This window comes from Canis lupus, chromosome 10 (assembly GCF_048164855.1).
Source record: "Canis lupus baileyi chromosome 10, mCanLup2.hap1, whole genome shotgun sequence".
NCBI classification, from domain to species: Eukaryota; Metazoa; Chordata; class Mammalia; order Carnivora; family Canidae; genus Canis; species Canis lupus.
The window spans coordinates 3,346,935-3,358,957 of NC_132847.1; the positions used below are offsets into that span (position 1 = coordinate 3,346,935).

Genomic DNA, 12,023 nt, shown 5'->3' on the forward strand with positions numbered 1-12,023 from the left:
GATGACCTTACTCCGGGAGGCCCCATGGCTGCTGGAAGATGTGAGGCTTTGTCTTCTTTCTTTGACTTGTTTGGTATTTTAAAGATTTTGATTCATATGAATATACAAAAAAAAAAAAAAAAGGAAAAAAAACAAACCTGGAATTTAAAAAAATGAAAGAAAATCCTATGTCCAGCTTCCAGATTGGGCACCACTGCAATGCCAGGCCCAAGTACAGGCTGGAGGGCAATGAACTACTCAGGCCACCCCCTTCATGGGACAGCCCGACCCAGCCATCTTCACTCACCCCCTCTACCCACATGGACCTTGTCGATATTTGGGTTGGGGCTCTAAGCCCTGAGTCCTAGGCTCATCACCTTTCCTTGGATCCCAGCACAGCCTCAGCAGGATTGTGTATGACTTAAGAGACACATGTGTTTTTCTCTAGTTTCATATCAACTTCTCAAAGGAGCCTGTGACCCTAACATTTAAGCCCTACAGGTCTCTGAGGCTCTTCCAGACCACCTGGGCTCTGGCCTCTGCAGCAGTTCCCATGCCCTGCTTGGCCAGGCCCTGAGCTGGCCCCCAAGAAGCCAGAGGGGGTCAGCAATCTCAGCTCTGGGGAGAGAGGTCAAGTCTACAGTGGTCAGGAAGGGACACAGCCCTGGAATCTAGCGGTGGGAAAGCCCAAACCTCAGGGACACCTGTGCTTGGGACCAGCTGCTCTAGTCACTCCTGGAGAACACTTCTCCTGCTTCTGACCAGTTCTCACCTGAGGGCTTCAGGCCCCATTCTGGTCAGGTGGAAAGTACCCTGCCCCTGCTCCGCTCAAGCACCCCTGCCTCAGGATGAGATATGAGATTGACAGGACAGGAAGCCAGAACCACAGGGGCTCTGGGGTGCTGGGTGAGGCTGGCAGGGTTCCCATCCGTGACTTGATACCTGGCATGCAGCAAGCCTCAGTACCTGTGATTAGTCTCTGCTGCCTCTTCATGTGCTGATGGAGTGACTTGGGGCCAGGCTGCAGATCTGGCCCAGCCCCCTGACATCCGGGCCCTGAAGGCTGATGCCCAACTCTGAGCCAGAGGGTCCATTCTCAGGCCTGGCCCTAAGGGAGCTCATGCAGGCTTGAGGTTGGGGAGGTGGGCTCCATGTTCTTTTGTGCTTCCATGCCTGTGTGTTCTAGGGATTTTTTACCCCTCTGCCAGCCCCAGCCTCCTTGGTGGCAGCAAGAGACAAGGACAGCAGTGACAGGAGCTGTCTGTTCACGCAAGCCATCAGGCCCAGTGCCAGCACTCACCTCCGCATCAGCAGGGGTCTGACAGCACCGTTGGGGAGCCATGGCAACTGTTTATTTACACCAGCATCAGTGGGCAACCCGGGCAGCTGCAGGGCCCTGAGCATTTCAGAGCTCCCCGGCTTCACAGAGCCTCCTTGTCAGCAACCCAGGCAGGCCCCACAGACCTCCCCTTCTGTGCGTTTTCTGGGGTGTGACCACCAGACTTCCCACCCTCCTGTTGGTAGCTGTGGCTCCCTGGACTGAGCTCCCTCTGTGTTTGCTCTCCCTACTTTGTACCTCTAAAACTGCAGGCCGTCTCATCTCTAAGCTCCTTACTTGGTCTTCCTCGCCCACCTCCCCTGAATTCTCCAGCTCACTTTCTATTTTGGAGTTAGCCTGGGTTTCCATTGGAATCAGCACGCCTCCTTCCTGCTGTTTCCCAGATGGTTGCTGCTCCCCACACCTGCATGCTTTCCTGGTGATGCCCTGGTCAGTATTGTCATTCTCTGCGGCCCCATGGGTGGTGGCCCTTGTGTGAATCTCAGAGCTGCTTCTTTTCATCCACTCCATCAAGCACTGAGGCTTCTTTCTCCAGATTTCTTTTTTTTTTTTAATTTTTAAAATTTATTTGAGAGATAGTAGCTGCAATGGTAGAGGGAGAAGCAGACTCCCCACTGAGCAGGGAACCAAATGCAGAGCTCAATCCTAGGACCCTGAGATCATGACCTGAGCTGAAGGCTTAACCCACTGAGACACCCAGGAACTCCTCTCCACAGATTTCTTGTATCACCTTTTCCCACCAACTTCCCTCAAGAACATGGCACTGGGGCAGGAGCCTCACAGAAGCTACCCTTTCCTTGTCCACTCTGCTGTGCCACATGTGGCCACACTGGCCACCCCTGTCACGTGGGCAAAGAAGGACCCTTGCCCAAGTCTTCGGTGGGGGCTCAGATTCTGCTTGGTGCTGCCATGCTGGGCAGATGGTGACAGAGACCCCGAGCTCCCCCTGGGGTGTGGTCCACTATCCCACGTGCTGGAGGCACCTGCTGGCCCATAGCTGGTACCTTTTCTGGCCTTTGCTATGGACCTAGTGCTTTGTGGATGAGCACTGTTCTTAGTGAAGTGAGGGAATTAGGGAAACTCAACCCCAAGCCTCTGAGGTGGGGGAAAACCAGTGAACAGAGTGTCTGCTCTGTTCCCGACCCCTGCTGGGAACTTGTGCAGCGGGATCCTGCTGGTTTGGAACTGTTCTTTGAGTTCCCACCGTGTGTCAGGCACAGGCCTAGGCCCAGGTGTAGAGGACTCGCCCACCTCTATCTTTTGATTAATGTCCCAGGAAAGGCCAAACCTTAACTCCCAGCCATGGCCCACTGTTGGTTCAGTCACAGCAATGGGAGCTGGGGGTGTGAGTGCTTGGTAGGCCCAGAGGGAGGAATCACTAACTCCTCTATACTTAATACTCTGAGTTCCTGGAGGCTGGGTCCCTTCATTCTGCAGAGCTCCATCCCCACACCCGAGACTGAGGAATCCCCACCATCCCACAGTTGGCACCCCATATGCCAGCCTCTTCCTGTGGCACCAAGCTGCAAGGCCTTCCCCCTTTTCCTCCAGCCCAGCCAACGGGGGCCGCACTTGCTCAGGCCTTGGCTACGATTTCCAGCTCTGCAACTCCCAGGACTGCCCTGATGCCCTGGCTGACTTCCGTGAGGAACAGTGTCGGCAGTGGGACCTGTACTTCGAGCACGGCGATAACCAGCACCACTGGCTGCCCCATGAGCACCGGGATGGTGAGCCCCCAGGGACAGAGCGGAACAGGTGCTCGGAGGCTGTGCCAAGGCTGTGGGCAGGCCAGGGCCTGCACTTTCCTTGAGCAACCTGTGGGCCACACCAGGCTGTCAGCAGAGCCCACCCTAGCCAGTGTGGCTACAGGAGCCCAGTCCTGGAATTTTGAACATACAGTTCCAATTCCTGCCAGGCACTGGGCAGGGGTGGGTCACCAGGCACAAGCCTACTGTCCTCTCTCTGTCACCCGTGTGTGTTACACCAACCAAGAACCTGCTGCATGCCCAGCGTGTGTGGTTCTAAGAGTGGGTGCCAGAGTAGACAGGGTCCCCCTCTCAGAGGGGGGTTGCCATCTGGAGGGAAGGGCCATCAAAGTCTCTGGGATCTGCACCAACATCAGCCTGGCTCTGTTGGGAAAAGCTCTTCCTAAATCCAGTAGCCTGGGGTCAAAGGTAAATACTCCAAGAGGGTTGTAGTTACCTGCCCCCTTTCCCTTTCTGTCCCAGGGCAGGCATGTGGGGGAGGGGGCAGGTGAATCCTAAGAACAGTCTTGCCAACACCCTGCTGCTTCCCTTCCAGCCAAGGAGAGATGCCACCTCTACTGCGAGTCCAAGGAGACCAGAGAGGTGGTGTCCATGAAGCGCATGGTGCACGATGGCACCCGCTGTTCCTACAGGGACGCCTTCAGCCTCTGTGTGCGTGGGGAGTGCAAGGTGAGTGTTATGGGGCCAGCAGAGTGGTGGGAGGTACTGCAGGGGCATAGGGGCCACAGGCCAGGGTGTCCGCTTCTTGGGGTTATTGGGCAGCCTTGTTGAGGTTGAGCATGAATCAGCACCTGTACCAGGGCAGGTGTGACCCCTTCCCTGTGCTAGTGGTGTTCACACTTGAGTGTGTCTGGGGGACACCCAGGAGCTTGGGCCCCCACCGCAGAGATTCTGATTCTGTAGCTCCAGCCAGGCCTGGGATCAGGAATTTGATGTGCTCACTGGATGATTCTGCCGCATGTGGTTCACAGATGACCTGCTGTGAAGTGCTGCACATCCTTGTGCTCCGCTGGGCTCTGGATAGCTTGTTCTTGATTAGGGTGGCCCAGGATCTCCTTGGTTCAGCTCTTTATAGAAATACCCTGCTATATTTTCCATTGTTATTAGGTCTTTGGCTTCAATCTTAGGCTGTCAGAAGAAACAACGGTGGGCTAACCTTGGCATATGATCATGGCATGAGCACAGGCCTGCCCTCAGCCAGGCTCCCTAGAAACACCTGGAAGCCTCCATAGAGTCTGAGTAGGCAGGACTGATTGTAGGGTCAGAGAGGCTGACTCTGGTCTTGTTTCCCTGAGAGACGAGATCTTCAGGAAGTCTGGCAGATGCCATAGGTACCCCAGAGAAAGAGTGAGGCCAGAGGAGCAAGGAGGTGGGGTGCAGGGCCGCTGGACTTGAGCTCAGGGCTTCCTTCTGCTCAGAGGACAGTAGCCGGCAGCCCGCAGCCCACGGTTCAGGAGGCTCCTCCAGATGCAGCAGCAGAGGGCCAGGAGGAGCCGCTCAGCCTGAGTCTGGCAGGGAGGCCAGGCTACAAAGTCTAAAGTCTGCTCAGGTAGTGAAACCACATCAACCAGGTAGCAGCGTTGCCTTTGTTCCTGAGGGATTTTAATTTATGGATATGACCAAGTGACAACCCAGAGGTCAATGCCACTAAAGGAAGCATGCGTTACTTATGTTTCCTGAGAGAAAGGCTCACCTCGCTATGGAGGGCCACATGGGGAAGCACCATGTTTGGTCGGGGGAAAGAAAACCAGTGTTTATAGGGGTTTCCTTGCAAAAGGCAGGCAGGGCAGAGGAAACAGTTGAGGACTGGCTAGTATAAAGGTGTGAAGAGTGCAGGCAGGCTCCAGGCTGGAAGGGTGGCACTGCTCTCCTGGTACCTGGCCCGGGTATGACTTGGGGCAGGGGAAGCATCAGATGGTGTGTGGGAGGCAGATAAAGGGGGTGATTGGGGAATTGTTGGTTTACACATGAAATGTGCTCCCAGACTAGCCCTCTACTACGCCCAAGAGCTGGCACGAGGAAGGGGCAGCCTCTCCCTAGCCAGCAAGTGCTTTAAGATGTCAAAACACCATAAGACACAGAAAAATTTTAGAAACATGACCAACACAAACTGTGAGCATGGGAAACATTTAGTAATAGAAGTAGCTTAAGTGGCAACTATGATATGGCTACAAACATAATGGAGAAGCCAGAGCACTAATTTACCATCTCAGTGGCAAGAGCCTCACTCCTACCATTGACAGTTGAAGAATAGATTAAGTATTTTCATTAATTAATGGTGATTTTGAAGGAATAACAGTAAGATGATAGATTCTTGCATCATTGGGAAATATAAATATTTACATTTGTATGTCATCATACTGCAGAAGTTCCAAAGTGAAGGAGACAGAAAGATTGGACCCACACAAAGGACGTGGGCAGTAGTAAGATGATGTACTGAGTCCTCACAATGCATGAGGATGTGCAGCCCTTCTTTTAAAAGAATCTCATACTAGGTCAAAAATCATGTCCAAGTGGTTGCTGTCAATTAGGGAATATGAAAACAACGACTCAGGAAGGTTAAAAGTGAAATGACAGCAGAAGATGTGTAGAATAAAGATGCACGTGTGCACATGTACTCTCACACACCCCGAGAGCAGAGAATGAAGAGTATTAAGAATTAAATGAGGCCAACAGGGTCATTTTGTTTGGATAAAGGGCACAATCCACTGCCCTGAGAAAGTAATAGTGTGCTATCAAATATGTGATCCGAAAATTGCATTGAGAAAGGCAGAGATTGAAATAGGCTAGCATCTGTCCTGATCTGATGACTCACCCGTAGGATTTCATAACAGATGGGAAAAGAGGCAAGCAGGACCTAGTTAGCTATAGGCCCCTCCCCTTGGGACCACCTGCCACCTGTGCCAGCGTCTCCCACCTGTGCTTGGACCAAAGCAGAGTACAGCTGTCATCCCGCTCTGGTTGTGGCCTTAGTGGGCAGCAGCCATGCCAAGCCACCTGCGGACATGAGCCATCCCCAACCTAAGCAGTCAACCCCAGTAGGATCTCAGGCAAGATTTCAGGCCCACACAAGGACCCTGGTGTTCATTAGCTTTTTCTATTCAGCTTAGGAGCATTTCCTCCCTGGTTCAGACCACTGGATGTTAAAATAATATCTCCTAAAGGTCTGTAGACCCTTGCCAGGGGTGGAGGCTCCCTGGGGAGCTGGGGACAGTGCTTGCTTGGGCCTGGTAGTCATCCCACCTGATGAGCCACCCAGCAGCCACCCAGACAAAACTGCTCTTCTAGATGTCAGGCAAGGTCCTGTCCACTATGATTATTAGACACACTTCTATTTCAGAAAAAACAAAAGATGACAAACAATGTGTTTGAGAGGGAGAAATGGTGACAGGCCATTTTAATTTCTCTCAAGTTCTGACAGATCAAGTGGTTCATTTATGCTGTTTTCTGTGACTCTCAGAACAAAGTCTCATTTAGAACAAGTGTCTTAAGAAAGGTAGCATATTGCTTCATTTTTCCACTGTCTAGATATCCTCCTTCCATTCCAACCAGCTGAATTTCTAATTCATGTTTTGGGTTGTAAAAAGGCTGCAAGCCTTTTTAGAAAGAGCTTATGTACCAGTGAACAACTTCCAGATTAGAGCTGATTCTCAGTTAAGGCGCATGATCTCACGTGGGCTCCAGAGTCCAGGCGTCTGGGAGAGCGCCTCCCAGATGTTCCTTTGCTCCCTGGCATGGGTACCCATCTGCCTACTGCTCCAAGGCTTTTTGCTTTTGGTTTACAGTGTCTGAAACTGAGCACTAATCCCCCTCAGGTGAGAGGCTGGAGCAACCCTTCTCCCAGGGAGTACACTATCCTGGCCTGAAAGAGGGTTCTCCTCCCCCCTCTCCTCCTCTACAACACCTCCAGCCTTCCCTGATGAAGGGAGACTGTGACTGTGCTTATGAGGACCATCTCCTCCCACCCCCAGCAACAGCCCCCACAGGCCAGGCTGCACTGAAAACCATGTCACAAACGTGGAAACAAACTCAGAGATCGAGCAGTGTGTCCTCAGACCACATACTTAGAAAAGGGAGGTGCATGCTTTGGCTCAGGTTTCTGCACTTTTAAAGACCAATGCTTTTGTTTGGTCCTCTTTTTTCCCTGGTAATTTCCCCCCACCCCAGGAATCATTAAAATAAAAATTAGCATGTTCATTTCATTGATTGCTTTTCACCCTGCTCACTTCCAAAATTGGTTCAAAAGGCTTATGATTACACAGAAATAGATAAGACCAAAGATCATCAGTGTCTATCCACACCTTCAAAAATGATTCATGAGCCACTCCTCTGTAGCCCCTGCATGGTCCCTGCCCTCAAAGGGCCTTGTAAGACAAAAGCCAGAAATCAAAGAGCAGAAGAAGAAGTGGATTTCTCCAAAGGTAGGTGATAGGATGACCTTGAAAGGACAATTGGATCTGAGCTTCTTGGCAGCCTCAGCAAAACGGGAACCCTGTGTTGCTGTGGTGCACTCTAGGACAGGTGGAGGGAGCAGACCAGCTCAGAGGACAGGCTGTCTTCCTTGGCTGAGCTAGAACAAAGTGGCCTCGGGCAGCATGCTCAGGGCCATCGTCCTGCAGGAGCTCCTTTCGTGGAGTTTCCCTGGCCCCAGGAATGCTGTGCTGCCAGAGCCATGGAGAGTAGAAGAACCTGAATTTGTTACTACTTTGCCAGGTGGCTTGGGGCAAGGGAGCATCCCTGGTCAGTGTGGAATAATTTTGACACTGGAGTGGGTGATATTTAGAGGATTTGTTGAAGGAATGGAGGCACAGGTGTTCTCAACAACTCTTGTCACCTCCTGCCCCGGCACCCCCGGACACAGACTAAAAAAACTGAGCTTTGGGTGGGAGCCCCAGACAGGCTGCACCACATGGCCGCCTAGGAGAAGGGTAGAGGCCAGGGCTGATTCACAGCCATCAGGACAGTGACATCTGTGTGCCAGGCCAAGCTAGTCTCGCAGGCGGCCCTGATCAGGCTGTGCAGAGCCCTGTGAGGTCACACTGTCCAGATGAGCAGATGAGGTGCAGTGAGCAGCAGTGGCTGCTCCGTGGGTGGGCGCAGAGTCTGTGTTGCTCCAAAGCCCTGTCCCTCCGTCTGCATTGGGAACCGCTAAGGATAGTGTGGACCTGAGCTGCAGAGGGAACAGGTGGCAGGGCCCTGGGGGCACGGATCAGGCCAGGGCCCAAGTGGGGACAGCTCTCAATTATGCACTGTACCCCTTCCCTCTGCAGAAGGTGGGCTGTGATGGAGTGATTGGCTCCAGCAAGCAGGAGGACAAATGTGGCGTGTGTGGAGGGGACAACACTCACTGCAAAGTGGTCAAAGGCACATTCACACGCTCCCCCAAGAAGCTTGGTGAGTGAGCCCCTCCCTCCGGCCCCTGGTGCCTGAATGTCTGCAGCACCTCTGGGAGGAGGGCGGGGACATGACTTGCTGGAGTATCATAAGTCAGGTATAGTTTGAGCCAGGCTCCAGGGTGGATGGGGAACAGGGAGAATGGAAACCAGGTTTCCGGGGTCAGGGCAGAGAATGCCGACATAGAGGGGGCCACGGGGCAGATCTTAGCAGTTTTTTTGAGGGCAAGGGCTGCATAGGTCACCCCTCTCTTGCCTTCCAGAGCTTCCCAGTAGGCCTCTGGGCTCTGGGTCCTTTGCTTCTTACCTCTCGGCTCCTGCTGCCGTCTGGTCCCCAGCCAACCTGGGCTCTGAAAGAACAGCTCTCTGGGTGGGCCTGCAGTGACTTTCACCTCTGTCTGAAATGAGGAGAAGCCACTTTGGTTGGTCTCTCAGAAGGCCGTGACCTTCACTCAGACCTGGTGCCAGGGTGCGAGGCTGACCCTTCCCACGGTTCAGGAGGCCAAGTGGTTTGCTAAGGGCCTCCCTCCCAGATATGGCATCTTAGCTTACAAGCTCTGGCATGGCTCCAGGGCCACCCTGAGGGTTCCTGTCAAGTTTTCAGTGGAAGAGGCGGAGGGCACAGCTGGGATTTGAAAGGAGCAGAACGGCTTTGGCCATCTGGGACGCAGTACCTTTCCCATCGGCCCTTGTCCAGGTGGGCAGTTCAAAACCCATGAAATGTGGAGCCCTCTGGAATGGCCTTTGAGGGCGAGACCCCTCTGTGCATTGTCTGTGTTCCAGTGGCCTCTTCTGTCTCATTTGGCTTTGTCTCCCCACATCCCAACAAAGGTTACATCAAGATGTTTGAGATCCCAGCAGGAGCCAGACACCTGCTTATCCAGGAGGCAGACAGCACCAGCCACCACCTGGGTGAGTCTCTGAAGCTCAGCAGTTCCAGGGATGGCGGCAGAGCCCAGGAGTCAGAGGTCAGGCTGGGAGGCACAGGTGCAGCTGCACCTCCCCTGTCCCTGGCTCAGCCCACCTGGAGGGTCTTTCCTGGGTTCACATCCTGATGGAGAGAGAGGTCAGGGGCCGCTGGGGTCAGAGGGCTGCTCTGGGAGCAGTGTGGAGGGACATGCGTGTAAAGCTTGCCATACTCCCAGCCCACAGACTGGTGACTGCCTCCCCGTCCCCCATCTCAGGGCCAAGGAGGAAGGCCCCTCTAGCCACTGGAAGGCAGGCAGAGTCCTGGGCAGCAGCCTACTCACGGAGAAGGCACCCGGGCTGGCCTGTGGTTGGTCACAGACTGTATTTGCATATTTCCAAATTAGTTTAGTTTTAAATTCAAGAGATTCTTCCTGGAATATAGATTTCTGGAATCTCTTGCAAATGTGGATGTCCTTAGTGAACATCCTCCCATGCGGTGGCCCCTGCCTGCCTGTGGGACTGTGCTCTCCGAGACTGCAGGACCCCTGGGAGGCCTTCACCCATCCTCGCCCCCACCTCCCGCAAGCACTTGGGCCCTCCCTCCTGGATAGTCATGGGCTGACGTCCAAAGTGATGTGGGGGTGGGGGGGGGTCACTACGGAGATCCCAGACAAGGCTCTTCTCCCAGTTTGGGCCCCACCTTCCTCCTTGTGCCCTGGAGACTGGGCTGGGTCTGGGACTCCCAAAGTGCCACTGTCTGGCACCCCCACCAACACGCAGCTCTTCCCTATTTTAAGAGGAAACTTTATACTGCTACCCAAAATGCAAAGCCAGTACCACTTGCCTTAAATGGAAAGTAAATGTGAAAGTTGATTCCTAAAGGGAAAGACACTTGGATCTAAAGTTTCCTGTTGAAGGCTCCAGGTCCGAGGCCTGATCTCTGCATAAGAGGAGGCAGGGTTGGTGACCAGTTGAGGGTCTGGCGGCCCCTGCTGAGGCTTTCTCTGAGGGGCAGAGAATTACAGGAGGCCCGTGCAGGGAGCAATTTCCATATTCTGTGAGCCCCATCTGGGGCCCTCCTAAAATCGTCCAGCAGCACCCACAGTAGCTGCCTTCCACACTGTGGGAAGCAGGAGGCTTCCTGACCAGCTTCTTGATTCTTGGCTCCTAGATACCTGCTTATCCAGGGCTATTCCCTGTGGTCCATGAGAGCCCCTGGTCAAGCCAGGCCTCTGAGGATATGTGGGGAACTGATGGGGCTCCAGGTTGGGGTGAGGAGACCCTAATTTTTAACTGGACGTATGCTCACCCCATGGTGGGAAGCCTCACTCCAGCCCTGTGTCCCAGTGTCCAGCAGATGGCCTGCACCCAGGAGGCTGGGGTGCAGTGTGGGGATCATTGGCTCTAAGTGCCTGCTGATGACTCCAAGTAGACTGTAGGGAGATGGCCCAGGGTCTGTGGGGGCAGATCCAGGAAAGGGCCCTGGGCAGTATAGTTCCAGCTGAGCAGCAGAGGGTGAGACTGGCTCCTACAGTGATCTGTGCCGTCATTGGCATGGATGGGTCCCTAGCAGAGGGTGGCTGGGACAGACAGGGGGAATCTGTTCCTCACAACCCCCTCACCAGTCCAGACCTGTGGACCTGCCAGCCTCTCCCTAACATGCCAGGCTTCTGCCAGTGACCGTGGTAGGAGTGGCTGTCTTCTGCTGTTCTTAGCCGTCAAGAACCTGGAGACGGGCAAGTTCATTTTAAACGAAGAGAATGATGTGGATCCTAATTCTAAATCCTTCATTGCAATGGGTGTGGAGTGGGAGTACAGGGATGAGGATGGCCGAGAGACACTGCAGACCATGGGCCCACTTCATGGCACCATCACCGTTCTGGTAAGTAGAGGCAGGGACCAGGTCTGGTACCTCCTGGCTGCCCAGAAGGGCAAGCAGCCACTGGGGAAGAGATCCTCCAGCTTCTTGGGAACCCTGGGCCTCCCTACATCTGTCAGGCCATTCTCTGAACAGGCCTCTGGCCTGCCTTTTGGACGGAGGGTCTCCATCGGTGTCACACACGGAGTCTCTGGGCCCCGGGGGACCTCAATCAAACTCTCCCCTCTGAGGGTTTCAGTTTCCCCCCCAGATGACATTTTCGGCCACCTTTCACCATGTCTGCTCACGGTCATCTCATCCAAATCCTGCACTGCCCCAGGAGTGAGTGACAGGGTTCAGGAGGTTAGACTCCCAGACCCAGGTCATACTGGACTTTGTCCCTAAGTATGATTAACCCCCAGCCGTCCTGAGTCCAGGACCACTCCTGGTGATGAGAATTCAGAAGGGGCCTCATTTTGTTTTCTTATTTTTATTAAGATCTTATTTTTAACTAATTTCTAAACCCAATGCGGGGCTTGAACTCAGAACCCTGAGATCAAGAGTCGCCAGCTCTACTGACTGAGCCAGCCAGGTGCCCCTGGGGCTGGGTTTTCTAATCGCTTTTTGAAAGTTAATTTCAGTTGCATAAGTAGTATGTTTTACTTGTGAAAAATAAATTTTCTTAAGATTTTTATTCATTTGAGAGAGACAGAGAGAGGATGAGCTGAGGGAGGAGAAAGAGCACCAGACTCTGCTGATCAGGGAGCCCAACGTGGGGC

General features: G+C 53.5%; 1 protein-coding gene across 1 annotated transcript in view; it reads left to right on the forward strand.

Moving 5' to 3' along the window:
* The window catches only part of ADAMTS2 (ADAM metallopeptidase with thrombospondin type 1 motif 2), a 224,684-nt gene that overhangs the window by 194,835 nt on the left and 17,826 nt on the right, over nt 1-12,023 (forward strand). The window contains exons 12-16 of the mRNA XM_072840552.1: nt 2,870-3,045; nt 3,620-3,753; nt 8,355-8,478; nt 9,309-9,389; nt 11,102-11,268. Of these exons, the coding sequence (XP_072696653.1) occupies nt 2,870-3,045; nt 3,620-3,753; nt 8,355-8,478; nt 9,309-9,389; nt 11,102-11,268 (682 nt within the window). The remainder of the gene's footprint in view (nt 1-2,869; nt 3,046-3,619; nt 3,754-8,354; nt 8,479-9,308; nt 9,390-11,101; nt 11,269-12,023) is intronic.